The sequence below is a fragment of the Symphalangus syndactylus genome, chromosome 8 (assembly GCF_028878055.3).
Source record: "Symphalangus syndactylus isolate Jambi chromosome 8, NHGRI_mSymSyn1-v2.1_pri, whole genome shotgun sequence".
In the NCBI taxonomy this organism is placed as follows: domain Eukaryota; kingdom Metazoa; phylum Chordata; class Mammalia; order Primates; family Hylobatidae; genus Symphalangus; species Symphalangus syndactylus.
This window is the reverse complement of record NC_072430.2, coordinates 72,205,255-72,224,596: the sequence shown is the minus strand read 5'-3', so window position 1 is coordinate 72,224,596 and position 19,342 is coordinate 72,205,255. Positions and strand designations below refer to the sequence as shown.

The 19,342-nt window shown below is 41.4% G+C and overlaps 2 protein-coding genes across 2 annotated transcripts; both read left to right on the top strand.

Moving 5' to 3' along the window:
• The first annotated feature begins 3,217 nt into the window (after positions 1-3,217).
• On the top strand, positions 3,218-4,255 carry LOC129487985 (olfactory receptor 11G2). The gene has a single exon (XM_055289552.1). The coding sequence runs from the start codon at positions 3,218-3,220 to the stop codon at positions 4,253-4,255; it is 1,038 nt and encodes a 345-aa protein (XP_055145527.1).
• A 13,885-nt stretch (positions 4,256-18,140) lies between these two features.
• Positions 18,141-19,103, top strand: LOC129488763 (olfactory receptor 11H4-like). Its single transcript, XM_055291312.1, has one exon. The coding sequence runs from the start codon at positions 18,141-18,143 to the stop codon at positions 19,101-19,103; it is 963 nt and encodes a 320-aa protein (XP_055147287.1).
• The last annotated feature ends 239 nt before the right edge of the window (positions 19,104-19,342 follow it).

Genomic DNA, 19,342 nt, shown 5'->3' with positions numbered 1-19,342 from the left:
TCAAATCAAAGATCACAGTTTCAAAGTTTTATTTTATTCAAAGAGCATTGGGAAGCTAATTGAAATCTATGTGCAAGGAAAGGAACTGGTCTGATTTTCGTTCTTTAAGGAGTTACTCTGGCTGTGGCATGGAAAATAAGTTACAGACAGGCAAGAGTGGAAACAGGAAGCCAGCTAGAACAGCAGCATCACATGGTCTAGGGGAGAAAAGAGGATGGCTTGAACTAGGATGTTGGCAGTGGAGATGGGGAGAAGTGAGCAGACATGAGACTTATTTTTGAGACAAAACTAAAAGGAATTATTTGTGGATGAGATGTGAGGGTAGAGGAAAAGAAAGAGATACTACAGTGAAATAAGTTCCATCAGAAAAAAAATTGATTAAACATTTAATCCAAGAAGTCAAATTACTCGACTGTTGAGCAGATGCTTACCCCTAAAATAAAATTTTAGGAACACTAGCAAAAAAATCCTGGTCAAAAATGCCTAAGCATTATTAGTAAGAGTTGCTCTTAATTGATCATAATAAAGTTATATTCCTCTGAATTAGTACTAGTCATATACACTTAATCTTTTTTAGAAAACATAAAGGACCTTCACACATCATAGCAGAATTCTTTTCTGTGTGTTTTTATTCATTAGTAATTCATTAGTTTTATTCGTTAGCCATGAATGGCTCATGTGAAGCTAATGTAACTTTTAAAACACCCTACAAAGGCAAAGGTGTGACATAGAAATGACTAAATGCTTAATGTCCTTGATCATGAATGAAACTGGTACAGAGTGACTTTATTTTAGAAAATCATTAGACCCGTCCACTGTCTGCTTTCAATTCCCTTTATAAAAGATAAATATGCAGTCTCAGAAGTTTTTTGGGCCCCTAAACAAATGACTTTAAAAGTAGAGAAGCAGAAAAGAAAAAACTTATAAAAAAATAGAAGTTTATGATAGCTACCAGAACCTATTCCACCCTATTCCCACCAAGAGCCAAGTACATTAAATCCTTATTTTGATTATATACATTAAAATAGAGTCTGGCAGAACCTGTGGAGACTCTTTTATCTCTAAGCATCCTCCATGTCATGGGAATTAGGGAATCCTGAGTTACAAATGACCTAGAGGGTGTTTTAAAAAATTATGGGGCTGGGCGCTGTGGCTCACGCCCGTAATCCCAGCACTTTGGGAGGCCGAAGGGAGCAGATCACTGGAGGTCAGGAGTTCAAGACCAGCCTGGCCGACATGATGTGAAACTTATCTATACTAAACATACAAAAATTAGCCGGGCTGGTGGCTTGTGCCTGTACTCCCAGCTACTCATAAGGCTGAGGCACGAGAATTACTTGAACCCCGGAGGCGGACATTGCAGTGGGCTGTGATCATGCCACTGCACTCCAGCCTGGGTGACAGAGCAAGGCTCCATCTCAATAAATAAATAAATCACTATGGATTGTGTTAAAATTTCTCCCTCAGTTCACCCCATCACCAACAAAACTGAATTCTTCCAACATAAACCTCTAAGCACTCACATCTATGCTTGCGTGAGAAGGATGTCAACTTGCTGCCGGCATCTTTTGTTTTTGGTCTTCTAAGTTATACAGAATTTAAATATTCTACTAAGAAATTAGTAGACTCTGCAGGGGAGGGAAATTTTTTTTTCTCCTATCTTTCTAGGTTCTTCTCCTGGGGCCTTATAAGTAAGACTGACAAAACCCAAATCAAGAAGAGAAAAACAAACATAAGTTTATGAGCATATGCGTCGTAAATACACATGAGAGCGCTGGGAGATGAGTAACTCAAAGGTGTGGTTCGACGTTAGGCTTACATGGCATCTCAGCTAAAGAATAATAATTTTTTAGAGAAGTGACAAGACAAAGAAAAAGGACTTTGCATTTCTAGGGTGGGAAATTGTGGGAAAATAAATATTATGGGCAAACAAATGGAAGATACAGGCTAAAGTTGGTAAAATTGTTACGTAGATTCCTGTGGTGCCATCTCCAGGCGGAAAGGGTTTACAGTTGTCCCTGGTAATTTTACCTTGTCCTCCCTGGCAGAGGGGAGAGGAAGGCCACCCTTGCAAAATTATCCTGCTTCTGTGCAAATAATAGGGGGAAGACAGAGAGCTTTTCTTGTATCTGCTTTTTCTCAATTGCCTTCAGCTGAAAATAATCTTACGCCAAAGTGGCATATTTAGGGGCAGCAGATTCTGCTACCTTAAAACTTCCTGGGTCCCTGTGCCAACTTCAAAAAGCAAAATGTGGATCTAAACACAGAAGGAGGGACACAGACTTTCTTTAGTTTGCTCACTTCTGCACTTATTTAGAAAGGGCTCTAACTAATTCTAAGGCTTGATTACGTGATTGTTTCACAAAGATATTCTAATTCATTTAAAACAGATGAAAGGCATCATGCAGATATTCAGCCTTCAAAAGCCACTCTGCCTTGAGATGCTCCTAAGTGGTTCCTGGGAGATGGACCACAGCTTTAGTCTAATATCGCCTACAAACCCACTGTCATTTAGAATTGCATGTTATCAATTATATCCATAATTTGTATTACTGGAATAGAATTATATCTTTAACTGTAGTCTAGACAAATTTATATATTCTTCACGGCAAGCACAGACAAGTTTCACCATGGCCAGTTAATGATTCTTTCAGCCTGGTCTACTGAGGATGGCTAGGACTGCTGTCCTAACACAAAAGAAACTGACAACAGCTAATTTCCTCTAATTGATTTGACTGTGTTACTCATGAAACAAGTGAATGATATTATTAAGTTAATAAGTTAACCATTTAATTTAGAATAAGGCCAGTGTCAAAAGTGACATAAAAGAAGTAATTCAAGCAGTTTTCTCATATTACATGGCTACACAGTTTCACTCAGTCTCTGCCACAAAAAGCTGCAATGATTTCACCTTCTGAAAATGAAATTCATTTGTGTAAGAATATACATAAATACATATTCTGTTATATATTTACACAAAGGCTCTTGAAGGAAAGTGTTGTAAACATGCCTGAAAATTATAAGGGTTTTACACCTAATAAAATATAAATGACAGCTTATCAATTTTGATCAAAAGTTTTCTTAAGCCTATGGTAAAAACGTGAATGCGAGCAAAGAATCAATCCAGATCAATAAGTCAGTTTAAAAGAAAAAAAGTGACTATTGACATATCTGCATTCTGTTTTTTACTTTTTACTTTTATTTCAATAGCAAATTTATGCATTTTCTTTCCCAAAATGATTTAAATACAAATCTGATTCCCCATCTATGTTTGCACTGTCATTCAGTAATTGCTGCTGCTTTTACAATTCACGGACACATGAAAATCTTCAACACCCCCAGCAACTCCAGCACCTTCACTGGCTTCATCCTCCTGGGCTTCCCTTGCCCCAGGGAGGGGCAGATCCTCCTCTTTGTGCTCTTCACTGTTGTATACCTCCTGACCCTCATGGGCAATGGTTCCATCATCTGTGCTGTGCACTGGGATCAGAGACTCCACGCCCCCATGTACATCCTGCTCGCCAATTTCTCCTTCCTGGAGATCTGTTATGTCACCTCCACAGTCCCCAACATGCTGGCCAACTTCCTCTCTGACACCAAGATCATCTCTTTCTCTGGCTGCTTCCTCCAGTTCTACTTTTTCTTCTCCTTGGGATCTACAGAATGCTTTTTCCTGGCAGTTATGGCATTTGATCGATATCTTGCCATCTGCTGGCCTCTACACTATTCGACCATTATGACCAGACGTCTCTGCACCAATCTTGTGGTCAATTGCTGGGTACTTGGTTTCATCTGGTTCTTTATTCCTATCGTCATCATCTCCCAAATGTCCTTCTGTGGATCCAGGATTATTGACCACTTCCTATGTGACCCAGCTCCTCTTCTAACTCTCGCTTGCAAAAAAGGCCCTGTGATAGAGCTTGTCTTCTGTATCCTAAGTCCTCTGCCTGTCTTTATGCTCTTTCTCTTCATTGTGGGGTCCTATGCTCTGGTCGTGAGAGCTGTGTGGAGGGCCCCTTCAGCAGCTGGGAGAAGAAAGGCTTTCTCCACCTGTGGGTCTCACCTGGCTGTGGTTTCACTGTTCTATGGCTCAGTATTGGTCATGTATGGGAGCCCACCATCTAAGAATGAAGCTGGAAAGCAGAAGATTGTGACTCTGTTTTATTCTGTTGTTACCCCACTGCTTAACCCTGTGATATATAGTCTTAGGAACAAAGATATGAAAAAAGCTCTGAAGAAATTTTGGGGAACATAAAATGTTAATCAAAAAGGTCCTTGTGTAATTAATCTTGTCTTTAATTTGGGGATTTAAAAAAAAACTGGTCTTATACAGTTAATTGTTCATCTTCCTATTGGCCAAAGCTAAAATACCTGTGAGCATGTTTCTGTTATTTCTCCTTTCAGATCTTGATTATTTGCCCAGATGTGTAACATGCCTCAATGTTTTTTAATTGGCTGGTGGGCATTGTATTTTAAAAACTATAAAGACAATATGTGCAGTAATGAAAGTTAAGTTTTGTTCTAGCAAGTAGATGGAGTAGAGGCAGATCACATTGATTCTATTTAAGCACTACTTGAATGTGTTTTTAAAATGGTCTGTGCTCGTTTTAGTTTTACTCTTAGGGTGTGACTCTTACTGCAGGAACATAGCCTTTCTGAGACCTCAGGGACAAATCTGGACTGTTTAGAAGGCCCCTCCACTTCAGCTGGTCCTAGCCTCCTATTTCAGTACTTCTTGAACCCCATGACTCCTGAAACTTCTGCTTTGCTCTTTAGACTCTCAGCTTTTGTTTCTGCTAGCTATTTTGGGGTCTCATGTACACACAGCTTAGAAATCCAAAAATGCCTTGAAGGGGAATTGCATCATATTTTTAGCCTAGCTTCTGTGGTCCTTCCCTCTCCAGGACTTCTCAAACGTCTGGTGCTTTGGCAACTTTCAAATTCTCTACCTTCTCAGTTCAGTAAAACTACTGCCTTCTGCTCAGGCTTTATTCCTTCTTTCCTCATACTCTCCCAACCCAGTAAATGGTCAGATATCCTCAGGGAAATACACATGGTGAATGTGAAACTCACCTCCCTTTTCTTCCCTTCATCTTGGACTGTAGCCCATGAAGCCTTGCCTATGTCAGTTGCTCTGAGTGCCTTCAAATGGTTGTTTTATGTATTTTGTCCAGATTTTACTGTTGATAGAAATTATTTGGGGTTTAGTACAAGTTTTTCAGTCATGACCAGAAAGTTTTTTCTATTCTATCTAGATTCCATACATTCTCACTTCTTCCTTCACTTTCAGAAGATGATCATGTAGCATGTGTGTTCAAAAGCCCACAGATCAGACAGACAGGTGGATATAGAGGCTGGCATAAACACAAATCTGGGATGCACACCTGCTTTTCTTTTCATTGCAACCAGCAAAGAATCCCTGAGGACTCTTCCCCCCCAGGAAGCAGGGGAAAGGTTACCTATGGTAAAATAAATGATAAAATCAGGACCACAGATTTAAGCCTTTTTTTAATGGAAGGCACCCAGTAATTGCAGATCAGTAAAAACAGTTACCCAGAATTTGTATTAGAAGCTTGGACTAGTTCTCCTTGAACTTTCCCCTAGGCCTGGAGTGAAAGGTCATGCTATGATTGAAGTGTCTTCACTAATCCAAATACCGTTTTTCAGGTTAAATAAATAGGAATTGGGAATCAGGGAGCAATTTGCTGAGGATAATGACTTAAACAATTCCAAAAAAAAAAAAAATTCCTATCTACCACCCTTTTAACTAGCCCAAGTTCCCTTTTCTTTGAAAAGTAACCCTGAATTTCTCTTTAGGACTTCTCACTTATATGCAAGTCATATCACAATAAGTTTGTTTCCTTAATATAAATGAAGCTCTGTAAAATAGTAAGAGAACAGAACAGTATCCCAGTAAGGAAATGAGCAAGAGGATATAAACAAATAACATCCAGAAAAAGATTCTTAAACATGGAAAGGGCACTAACTAATTCATAAAAAGGTAAAAGTAGAATAAGCCTATAAATACATCTCACTTTTTATCTATTAAATTGACAAAGATCAAGAAGTTTGATAACACATTGTATGTCTGAGGATCATGAAATGGGTTCTCTCACACTTAGCTGGTAGGCGTATCAGTTTTACAAACTCTATATAGGGTGACAAGGCAACTTCTATCAAAATTTAGAAGGCACATATCCTTTAAAACAGCACCTTAACTTTTAAGGTGTTTAGCCTATAGATATTTTTACACATGTGGGAAATGTTTACTGTAGCATTGCTGTAATAGCAAAATATTGAGAAAAACATCAGTTCCCATTAATAGAAGACTACTAAAATGAGCTATGGTGAGTTATACCATGGAATATTATGTCATCAATTTATAAACTATGAAGCAGTTCCATATGCAATGATATATAATATGTCCAAGACATACTGTTAAATGAAAAAAGCAAAGTGAATAGCAGAGTGTATTGTAGTTGCCTTCCATGGAAATGTGTATATCTCCTGAAAGAGCTCCAAAAAACTGGTAACAATGGTTGCTTCAGGCGAGAAAAATTTGGTGTCTAAGGAACAAGAGAGTAAAGGAGACTTTTTTTCATAACTCCTTTTGTGCTTTCAAATTCTTTATCATGTGCCTATATTATTTATTGAAAAAATAAATAATAAAACATATTTTGTTAAATTTTTTTATTTCCATAGGTTATTGGGGAACAGGTGGTGTTTGGTTATGTGAGTAAGTTCTTTAAACAAAGAACAATTTTCTTTTTTCTTTCTTTTTTTTTTTTGAGATAGAGTTTTGCTCTTGTTGCCCAGGCTGGAGTGCAATGGCGCCATCTCGGCTCACTGCAACCTCTGCCTCCTGGGTTCAAACGATTCTCCTGTCTCAGCCTCCTGAGTAGCTGGGATTACAGGCGCACACCACTACGCCCGGCTAATTTTTGGTATTTTTAGTAGAGACAGGGTTTCACCACGTTGGCCAGGCTGGTCTCGAACTTCTGACCTCAGGTGATCCACTCACTTCAGCCTCCCAAAGTCCTGGGATTACAGGCATGAGCCACCGCACCCGGCCAACAAAGAACAATTTTCTAGGGGAACTTTCTGATCATTAGATTTGGAGAATCATTTTTTCCCACAATTCTAGGGTTCCTTAGGAGCCTGTTTATTGATAGAAATGTTGAAGCGCCCCTTCACATAATTTCACTCAAATAGTTTCGTACTTTAGAAAAAACCTGAGATACGTCTTCCTCACTTTAGGGCTTGTATAAATATACTGTTATAAAACTTTAACGAGTTTTATCACAGTTATATTTAGACATCATCTCCCTTATTTTTCATTTATTGATTTTTATTGCCCTTGTTCAGCATCTACAATGTACCGAACATTGAGCCAGGAAATAAATTCGAGACAAAGGTATATAAGACACATTTTCTTCCCTCATAGGCTTCACAGTCTTGTGATCGAGAAAATTGGAAGGTTTTCTTTTTGTTAAGTAGCAAAAGTTCAGTGAGAGGGGAAGGGCTAATTACCGTGGAAGCTCATGAGAAGTTGCATGTGTGTAAGTATGGAACTTGTGTGAAAGAGGCTGTAAGCACAGCATAGGCATTGTCTTTCTGCAAGTGCACTTCAGGTTACAGAATAGAAGTGCTTCTAGAAATTATTTTACACCATCATATAATCAACCACTGCTAGTGGTTACTACTAAGGTCCCAGAGACAAAGCAAGTATGACTATAAAATGTAGTATAGGCTGGGCGCAGTGGCTCACGCCTGTAATCCCAACACTTTGGGAGGCCGAGGTGGGTGTATCACCTGAGGTCAGGAGTTCAAGACTAGCCTGGCCAACATGGTGAAACCCCATCTCTACTAAAAATACAAAAAAAAATAGCCGTGCATGGTGGCGTATGCCTGTAATCCCAGCTACTCGGGAGGCTGAGGCAGGAGAATCACTTGAACCCAGGAGGCTGAGGTTCCAGTGAGCTGAGATCATGCCATTGCGCTCCAGCCTGGGTGACAAGAGTGAAACTTCATCTCAAAAAATAACAATAATAATAATAATATAAATTGAATACCAAAGAGAGATATTATTTAAAATGTTAAGTAAATATAGATTTTAGTAAATGTTGAATTGCTTCCATCTACCATCTTGCTGCAATCAAATAAAAATACTAAATTAAAAAAAAACTTAAAAACATTGACGCTCTAAAGAGAGAATAGAAAATGGCTAAGTCTTTTTTTTTTTTTTTATGAAAGTCTGAGAGGTGAGCACTAAGGCCATTCATGCTCAGAGAGCACTTGACTATAGTTCAAATCCTTATGCTTCACGACAACGCCTGGCTAAGGAGATGGAAATAGGAACCTGGTGCTGGGGGGGCGGGGGGGGGCGTCACACAAAGCTGGTGCCCTAATGGTCTTCATCCTCAGGTAAGGATGAACCAGAGCTAGACCTGATGCCACTCAGAAGAGAATCACTCATCCCTGGAAGTTTGTGGCCATGGTTTAGCTCTTGTTTGAATTTATACATACCATTTTCTTCAATTTCCCCATTACACTGGCTGCAATCTATTCTTTTTTTTTTTTTTTTTTTTTGGTTCAAAGATGTTAGGCTTTCTTTTTGTTGTTGTTGTTTGGGATTTGGGAGTTTTTTTAGACAGTATCTCACCCTGTCACCCATGCTGGAGTACAATGGTATGATCACAGCTAATTGCAGCCTCAACCTCTTGGGCTCAAGCAATCCTCCCACCTTAGCCTCTCGAGTAGCTGGGACCACAGGCACATGCCACCATGCCTGGCTAATTTTTTTTTGGTAGAAATTGGGTCTCTCTATGTTGCCCAGGCTGTAGGCTTTCTATTAAAGACTTTGCTATCCTCTTTCCTTTGTTTCGTTTTATGAATGGACACAACTCAAAATTTTTAAGTAAAATATTTTAATCCTCCAGCCTAGACCATATGTTAAGTCACAAAACAGGCTTAATCATTTTGAAAGATTAAAATCGTACCTATCTTTCTCAAATCACAATGGAAGAAAACTGTAAACCAACATCAAAAAGAAAACTAAAAACTCCACAAATATGTGGATATTCAACAACACACTCTAAACCAAGCGATGAGTCAGAGAAGAAGTCACAACGGAAATTATAAAGTATCTTGAGACAAATAAAAATGAAAACACAACATACTGAAATTTACAAGATGAAAAGAAAGCAGTGCTAAGAGAGAAATTTATAGCTACAAGGGCTTACATTATAAAAGAAGAAAAATCTCAACTCAAAAACCTAACTTTATACCGTAAGAGACTAGAAAAAGAAGAACAAACTAAATCCAAAGCTGGCAAATGGTAGGAAACAATGAAGATTACAGCAGGGATAAATGAAGTAGAAAATATAAAACAGTAGAGAAAATGAACAAAACCAAAAGTTTTTTACTCAGAAAGATAAACTAAGTGGACAAGACTTTAGCTAGATTAAGAAAAAAACAAGACTCAACAAAAATTAGAAATTAAATGAGGACATTACAACTGATTTTCTAGAAATTAGTTTTTATAACTTTTCCTACGAACAAAAAGAAGTTATCTCGAATTCCACACAGACATCTCATCACTGCCTTTCAAAACATTCTTCTTGCCTTTGCTCTGGGGTCCAATTTGCCCTAAACTACATGAAAACTGTGGATAGAAGAAAGGATGCTATGCCAAGGACTCTTGAGGGAATCATAAACCAGCCCAAGGGAAGACTGAAGTCATCACAATAATCTCCAAGATAAAACTTTAATTGCACCCCTGAATCGCAATGACACTTCTTCATTCACCTGCACCCTCTTTCTGAAATCTCTTCATGAGGTTCATATGCCACTGCTTTTGTGGCACTATTCTGCCACAAAAGTAATTCATATATAAAACTCACCTGTTGACCTTTCTCTGCTGGATGAGACAATTGGAAGGTCTGGGTGCCTGGAGGTGACTGAGGTCCTTTATGTAGCCCTTGATTAAAATAACCACCCTGTCAATCGAGGCCCACACCTCAAGGGCTGACCACAGGAGGAGTGTGCTTCTTTCCTCTGGCTATAACTGTTACCCAAAGAATTACCTATAAATGTTTCTTTTGAGCACTTCAGGAAAGGAGAAAAGGGAGTTTCAACAGTTACCTTTATATATCCTAGGATTCTCTGGGTCAGGCTCCAGGTTTTGAGTCTACATAAGGCAAAGAGAGGTATCAACGAGAAGGTACAGGCTTGGTTTGTATTCCTAGGACTGTCTGCACATAGCTCTATCATGAAGGGTAACTTTTTCCCCTGTCTAGGATTCACTTGACTTTTTCTAAGACATCTACACACGGATGCTAGCTCCAGTGAAATGTCTTTATAATATGAACATGTTTTTGCAAAATTTTGTGAGTTTCTAGACATGTGATTTCATGCCCAGCATCTCCGGTATAAATGTTATAATGAACTGTTGACACCTGTGCCCAGCTACCCAGATCTTCCTCAGCTGAACACTTCCTTAAACGTTCTTGCCTAATTATTTGCAAAGGAATGCCTCATTATTTGGAAATTTGATAAATTACATAATTTGGTATTAGAAGTCATGCTTAATAACTCACTTTCTACAATGCCCCTGATTAAATATAACTTATTCCCATTACTTTTATGCACATCCCAGGAAATGTAATGCCCTTCCTTTAATACTTTATCTTCTGCATTTTGAATTATTAACACTACTGTGTTTTTATATCTTCTTTCCTTATGTCAGACCAAACTGTATGTTTCTAAGTGCCAGAATATACAAGAAGGTCGAAAAAATAAATCTGAGCAACTGAAAGGAGCTGTCCATAGCTTCACTGTGAGATAATATGAACATGAAATATTCATATTTGAATGACATATGACTTTTTAATCTAGTCATTTAGGTTCACTTAAATTCATTGGACAGGCGCAGTGGCTCACGCCTATAATCTCAGCACTTTGAGGAGCCAAAGGTTTGTAGAGAAAGGTTCTCATCATGTTCCCTAGGCTAGAGTCATGATGAGAACATGTCTCTACACAACATTTAATAATTATCCTGGCACGGTGGCATACGTCTATCGACCCAGCTGCTCAGGTTAAGGCAGTAGGATCCCTTGAGCTTGGGAGGTCAGGGCTGCAATGAACTATGATCCCGCGACTGCACTCCAGCATGGGTGAAAGAGTAAGGCCCTGTCTCAAAAACAAATAAATAAATAAAAATTAAAAATTAATTTATTGTTTTTCATTTAGGTTTTTAAATGATTCTGCTAAAAAATTATCCTAGTTACTTTGTAATTATGTTTATTAGTAGTATTATTATGAACACTAACAGCTATGAATGTTGCAGGTCCTAATATATTCCAGGAACTGCACTAGGCACTACAACATGTACTAGGAAACTGTACTTCAACAATACTTTCATAAAAGCTCAGCAAAACAATGGTAACTTGCCTAGAGGCACATAGTATGCTGTACAGTATTTGAACCCAAGTCAATCTGATTTTATCATTTAAGTACCTTATATAACAGGATTACTTCGTTAAGTATTACTGGAGTGAGTCAATCAGTTGTGAACCTAATCCAACTGTGGTATGTCACCACATAGACTGCTACAGTGAATGTTCTCTTCCTTTCTCACCAAACTATGTGCTTTCCTCCTAAAACTATGCTCCCAATTCTTCCTAAGGAGCAGCTCATTTTTCCTTCTAGTTCGTATGTGTAGCTGCCGCATCCCACCACTGGACTATCCAACTTTATGTGGTAACATCCAGCATTTACAATGATCTACCATGTGCACAAGACAGTGTTGAAAAACATTGAGAAGGAAAATTGGCCAGGTGTGGTGGTTCATGCCTGTAATCCAAGCACTTTGGGAGGCTAAGGTGAGTGGATCACTTGAGGTCAGGGGTTCGAGACTAGCCTGGCCAACATGACAAAACATCATCTCTACTAAAAATACAAAACTAGCCAGGCGTAGTGGTGCATGCCTGTAATTCCAGCTACTCAGAAGGCTGAGGCAGGAGAATTGCTTGAACCCAGGAGACAGAGGTTGCAGTAAACAGAGATTGCGCCACCGCACTCCAGCCTGGGTGAGAGAATGAGACTGTCTCAAAAAAATGTGTGTGTGTGTATGTGTTTGTGTGTATGTATATATATATATATACACACACACTTTGAGAAGGAAAATCAACAGGATTTGGAGATTGACTGCATATGGGAGGTGATAGAATTAAAAGGTTCCTTCAGTACTTCTCAAGTTTCTGGTTTTAGCAAATGCCAACTGGATTGGTGAACGAAGAGTAGAGCCATTCGCCAAGAAGCAAGTACAAAGTGGGAACTCTTACAAAGAAAAAGATAGAATAAAGACAAATACTGAGCAAAATGGTGACTACATGTTTGAAACTATAAATGACTAGAGAGGCCAATATTTAGAGTGGATGCTCACAAATGACAGGGTCATGAGGCAAGGTGGAATTAGTGGATCGCAAGGTTTAAATGTGATTTTGCTAAATGTGACCAAACTGACAAGTTACACAAGACTGTCCAGTGATGTCCAGACTGAGGACTCAGTGATGGTGATGTTCATAAACTCAGATTAGCTTTTTGGTGACAGGCTTGGCAAGTCTGAAATTCGCCCAACCATTAGTTTATTCAACAAGTGCCTACTGTGTACCAGAAACTGAGTTATCTGAGTAATGAAAGATAAACATCACTTGTGAATTATAGATGTTTTCGGTCTAGAGGGTAACACAAAACCATATGATTTGGTCATTATGGTTCAGGCTCTGCTAGAAAAATATATAGCATGCTATGTAAATATTAAACGGAAATTTATCTTATATGTTACAGAGTTTTGTCTTGCCGACTTTAATATATGATAGGTATCAAAAGGATATCTAAAATCATCATCAAAAACTAAGACATCCTATATTGACAAGTGTAATTATTAATTTTTTAAATCTTGATAAGCTCAGGCTTTATGGGTCAAACTATACTAAGATATATGTCAAAGAATATTAATCACAGTGGTGATTATAATAGAAGACATTGATAACAATCTAAATCTATCATTAGAGGGTTGATTGAATCTATAGACAAGAAGAACAATGCAGCCATTCAGTTGATGTTTCAGAGCTATATTTTTGACATGGAAAAAAAGACAAACATATTAAGTTTAAAAACAAATTATAAAACAGTTAATTTTGAAAAATTCCATTTTAATTATAAAGAAGAGAAGAACACACTCCTCCAAATAGTTAAAATTTGTTTTCTCAAGGAGGTAGGTTTTTTTTGTCTTTTTCTATATCTTTTATAATTATAAAAAACAATTACAGTATTTTGGTAAAGTAAATTTTAAACAGTGTAGCATTAATAAATTTAAATAACAAGACATAAGCATTTTAGATCATTTGAAATGCATTGAAAAACTTAACATTAACAAATATACTTACATTTGGAGAAGGCTTATTGAATATTTTTTACATATATATTTTCTTTCATCACCAAATGAAAGAAAATACCATTTGTGGCCAGCAAGAATTAATCATTAGCAACATTTAGAGCTATGTTTATTTATGTCTGACTTTTTAAATTAACAAATAAAAAATTGTATATATTTATTATGTGTAACACGTTGTTTTGAAATATGTATACATTGTATAATGTCTACCTCCAGCTAATGAGCATATGCATTACCTCATATACTTATCACTTTTTGTGGTGAGAACATTTAAAATCTATTCTCTTAGCAATTTTCAAGAAAAAATACATTTTTTTTTTTTTTTTTTTTTGAGACGGAGTCTCGCTCTGTCGCCCAGGCTGGAGTGCAGTGGCGCAATCTCGGCTCACTGCAAGCTCTCCCTGCCAGGTTCACGCCATTCTCCTGCCTCAGCCTCCCAAGTAGCTGGGACTACAGGCACCTGCCACCACGCCTGGCTGATTTTTTGTATTTTTAGTAGAGATGGGGTTTCACCATGTTAGCCAGGATGGTCTCAATCTCCTGACCTTGTGATCCGCCCGCCTCAGCCTCCCAAAGTGCTGGGATTACAGGCGTGAGCCACCGTGCCTGGCCAAAAAAATACATTATTAACTATAGTTATCCATGTTATACAATAGAGCTCTTGAACTTATTTCTTCTAACTTAAGTTTTGTATCCTTTGACCAACATCTCCCCAACCTCCCAGTCCCTGTAACCACCATTTTACTCTCTGCTGCTATAAATTCAACTTTTTTAGATTCCACATATACATATAAGTGAAATCACACAGTATTTGTCTTCCTGAGCCTGGATTTTTTCACTTAGCACCATGTCCCTGGGTTCATCCATGTTGTCACAAATGACAGGATTTCCTTCTTTTTTAAAAGCTGAATAGTATTCCATTGTGTGCATATACCACACTTTCTTTACCCATTCATTCTCTTTGACTTTTGATCATTGACCTTCCAAACTTATCTAGATTCTGACTTTCTTGTAGGTAGGCAGTAGAGATTACAGTTGAGATGTCGAAACCTACAATCTGTAACATGTAACAGTACAAGAATGAATTCTTGTAGCAGAACAATATATTGTAACAAATTGTTTATTTTAATGAGAGATTTATGTTTAAACAATTCAAAACACTGCATTTGTTTATGGTAGTAGAAATTCCACTTACAGGGAAGTTTAAAAGTGTGAAGTAAATTCAACGAACAATCTCAGGTAACTATTAACTCTCTACTCTCCAGAAAAATATTGCCTTGATATTTTCTCTTGGATTCTATGCTTAGACTTAAAATTCACTAATACAGAGTGAATAATGGCCACTCATAGCTCTCAAGTATCTGAGAAGTATGTCAAGTATTTTCCACCTTGGGAAAGATGTCAGAAAAAGTAGTTATTTTACTCCTAATTCTTGGTTTAAAAATTAAGTCAGGCTGGGTGCGGTGGCTCACGCCTGTAATCCCAGCACTTTGGGAGGCCAAGGTGGGTGGATCATTTGAGGTCAGGAGTTCGAGACCAGCCTGGCCAACATAATGAAACCCCATCTCTGCTGACAATACAGGCCGGGCACAGTGGCTCACACCTGTAATCCCAGCACTTTGAGAGACCGAGGCGGTGGATCACCTGAGGTCAGGAGTTTGAGACCAGCCTGACCAACATGGAGAAACCCCATCTCTACTAAAAATACAAAATAGCCAGGCGTGATGGCGCATGCCTGTAACCCCATCTACTTGGAAGGCTAAGGCAGGAGAATCACTTGAATCTGGGAGGCAGAGGTTGCAGTGAGCCAAGATGGCGCCATTGCACTCCAGCCTGGGCAACAAGAGTGAAACTCCATCTCAAAAAAAAAAAAAAAAAAATGTAAGTCAAACTAACAGCTGCACTATTAGAAATAATTAACTATGGGTGGGAAAAAGAAATACAAACAGCCACTTTGCTGGCTTTCATAGAGGATAATGGTTCTGAGCTTTCAAAATTTCAAAGGTAAGGGAGAATTCTTAAAAATCACCCACCAATTAAAAATATCCCAATAATGTAGATTCTATTGTTTTTTTTTTTTTTTAGTGTTTGTAAACTTTTTTTTTATTAATTTTTTTTGCACACAAAAACAATAAACATTTTCTAAAAATACATACAAACAAAAAGATGCGTATCAAACATATTAGGAAGGTTGCACATGGGAAGTCGGGGAATAGAAATGGGGGGTGGGAGTTAAAATAAATGAGAGAGGGACTTTATATGGATCAGTGATAATAACTCAATCCTCTATTTGACAAAGAAGAGGGAGAAGGAAGAGGAAGAAAAAGAAAGTGGGATAAAGGATCAGAAAGGGAGGAAAATAGAAAAAATTAGAGTATGACTCCAGGGTAGACCTGTTTTGTTGTCACTGAGTTGGTTGGTTGGTTTGTCTGTTGTATTTTTCATGTTTCGCCAAGTTGGCCAGACTGGTCTCGAACTCCTAGCCCGAAGTGATCAACCCGCCTCGCCCCCCAGAGTGCCAGGACCACAGGCGTGAGCCACCACGTCCAGCCCCCACATTGCTTCTGGCCTCCGTGGTAGACCTCCCAGACGGGGCGGCCAGAGACGCTCCTCACTTCTTCCCAGACGATAGGTGGCCGGGCAGAGGAGCTCCTCACTTCCCAGACGATGGGTGGTCGGGCAGAGGCGCTCCTCACTTCCCAGACGGTGGGTGGTCGGGCAGAGGCGCTCCTCACTTCCCAGACGATGGGTGGCCGGGCAGAGGCGCTCCTCACTTCCCAGACGGGGCGGCCGGGCAGAGGCGCTCCTCACTTCCCAGACGATGGGTGGCCGGGCAGAGGCGCTCCTCACTTCCCAGACGACGGGTGGCCGGGCAGAGGCGCTCCTCACTTCCCAGACGGGGTGGCCGGGCAGAGGCGCTCCTCACCTCCCAGACGATGGGAGGCCGGGCAGAGGCGCTCCTCACCTCCCAGACGGTGGGTGGCCGGGCAGAGGCGCTCCTCACCTCCCAGACGGTGGGTGGCCGGGCAGAGGCGCTCCTCACCTCCCAGACGATGGTCCTCACCTCCCAGACGATGGGTGGCCGGGCAGAGGCGGTCCTCACCTCCCAGACGATGGGTGGCCGGGCAGAGGCGCTCCTCACCTCCCAGACGATGGGTGGCCGGGCAGAGGCGCTCCTCACCTCCCAGACGATGGGTGGCCGGGCAGAGGCGCTCCTCACCTCCCAGACGATGGGTGGCCGGGCAGAGGCGCTCCTCACTTCCCAGACGGGGTGGCCGGGCAGAGGCGCTCCTCACTTCCCAGACGGGGTGACCGGGCAGAGGCGCTCCTCACTTCCCAGACGGGGTGGCCGGGCAGAGGCGCTCCTCACCTCCCAGACGATGGGTGGCCGGGCAGAGGCGCTCCTCACCTCCCAGACGATGGGTGGCCGGGCAGAGGCGCTCCTCACCTCCCAGACGGTGGGTGGCCGGGCAGAGGCGCTCCTCACCTCCCAGACGGTGGGTGGCCGGGCAGAGGCGCTCCTCACCTCCCAGACGGTGGGTGGCCGGGCAGAGGCGCTCCTCACCTCCCAGACGGTGGGTGGCCGGGCAGAGGCGCTCCTCACCTCCCAGACGATGGGTGGCCGGGCAGAGGCGCTCCTCACCTCCCAGACGATGGGTGGCCGGGCAGAGGCGCTCCTCACTTCCCAGACGGGGTGGCCGGGCAGAGGCGCTCCTCACTTCCCAGACGGGGTGGCCGGGCAGAGGCGCTCCTCACTTCCCAGACGGGGCGGCCGGGCAGAGACACTCCCCACCTCCCAGACGGGGCGGCGGCCGGGCAGGGGCTGCAATCCCAGCACCCTGGCAGGCCAAGGCAGGCAGCTCGGAGGCGGAGGCTGCCGCGAGGCCAGACCACGCCACCGCACTCCAGCCCGGGTAACACCGAGCACCGCGTGAGCGAGACTCCGTCTGCAGTCCCAGTACCTCGGGAGGCTGAGGCGGGCAGAGCACTCGGCGTTAGGAGCTGGCGACCAGCGTGGCCAAGATGGCGAACGCGTGCCTGCAGCCAAAGGAGAAAAAGCAGGCCGCGGTGGCGCGCGCCAGCAGTCCCAGGCAGTCCGCGGCGCGGGCAGCAGGGAGCCGAGTAGATTGCAGTCTGGGCCACAGAGAAAGAACGAAAGGAAGGAAGGAAGGAAGGAAGGGAGGGAGGGAGGGATAACCCTAATTTTAAAGAAATTTGGGGCCAGGCACGGTGGTTCACTCCTGTAATTCCAGAACTTTGGGAGGCCGAGGTGGGTGGATCACCTGAGGTCAGGAGTTCGAGACCAGCTTGACCAACATGGAGAAACCCCGTCTCTACTAAAAATACAAAAGTAGCCGGGCATGGTGGTGCGTGCTTGTAATCCCAGCTACTCGGGAGGCTGAGGCAGGAGAATCGCTTGAACCCAAGAGGCGGAGGTTGTGGTGAGCTGAGATTGCGCCATTGCACTCCAGCATGGGCAGCAAGAGCAAAACTCTGTCTCAAAAAAAAAAAAAAAAAAAAAAAACGAAATTTGGGATCATTAGCATTGTTGATTTGTAGCTTCTGAATAAAAGTTAGGAGTCAGTGGATGGGTTATTGCAAACTAATTGCCAAATAGCCAACATATATAGCTTGCATAGATTTCCTACAAGTTTTTCAGAAAACAAAACTATTTGTATAAATGGTGTTTTCTGTCACCTCTACAGCCCTGGAATTCACAAACAATTCAGAGACAAGCACTGTGACAGAATTTGTTCTCCTTGGCTTTCCTGGTTGCCAGGAGATGCAAAGTTTCCTCTTCTCCCTGTTCTTTGTGATCTATGTATTTACCATAATAGGAAATGGGACCATTGTCTGTGCTGTGAGATTGGACAAACGGCTTCATACCCCAATGTATATTCTCCTAGGGAACTTTGCTTTCCTTGAAATCTGGTACGTTACTTCCACTGTGCCCAACATGCTAGTCAACTTCCTCTCAGAGACAAAAACCATCTCTTTTGTTGGCTGTTTTCTCCAGTTCTACTTTTTTACTTCCCTTGGCACAATAGAAGCATACTTCCTCTTTATCATGGCATATGATCGGTACCTTGCTATCTGCCGCCCATTGCACTACTCAACCATCATGACCCCACAACTCTGCTACATATCGATGTCTTTTTGCTGGGTGTTTGGATTCCTCAGTTACTCTGTCTCCATTGTGCAACTGTCTCAACTGCCTTTCTGTGGGCCCAACATCATCAGTCACTTTTTGTGTGACATGGACCCACTGATGGCTCTGTCCTGTGCCCCAGCTCCTATCACTGAGATTATCTTCTATATCCTGAGCTCCCTCATTATCGTTCTCACTCTTCTGTACATATGTGGCTCCTATATGCTTTTACTGATAGCTGTATTGAAAGTCCCTCCAGCAGCAGGCCGGCAGAAGGCCTTTTCCACCTGTGGATCTCATCTGACAGTGGTGTGTTTATTCTTTGGGGCCCTATTGGCAATGTATGTGAGCCCCACAACTGATAACCCAGCTGCAATTCAGAAGATTATAACTTTGTTCTATTCTGTGGTGATCTCCTTCTTAAAGCCCCTGATTTACAGCTTACAAAACAAGGAGATGAAGGCTGCATTGAAGAAAGTCCTGAGGATAGAATGAGAATAAAGTCATCTACATGAGACCAAGCAAACCATTGTTCAGACATAAAAGATTAACTAAGAAAGACCTGATTTTCTGATTCTACTTCTCCAGTACACACTTTAAAGAAGATATTTTCTCAGCGAGGTCCCTCATTGTTTTATTTCTTAACTAACCTGGCAGAGCTAAACCACAGTTGATTCATATTACATTCCAAACAAAACAATTATAGTTTCAACACAGGTGACTCCAGTAGATGA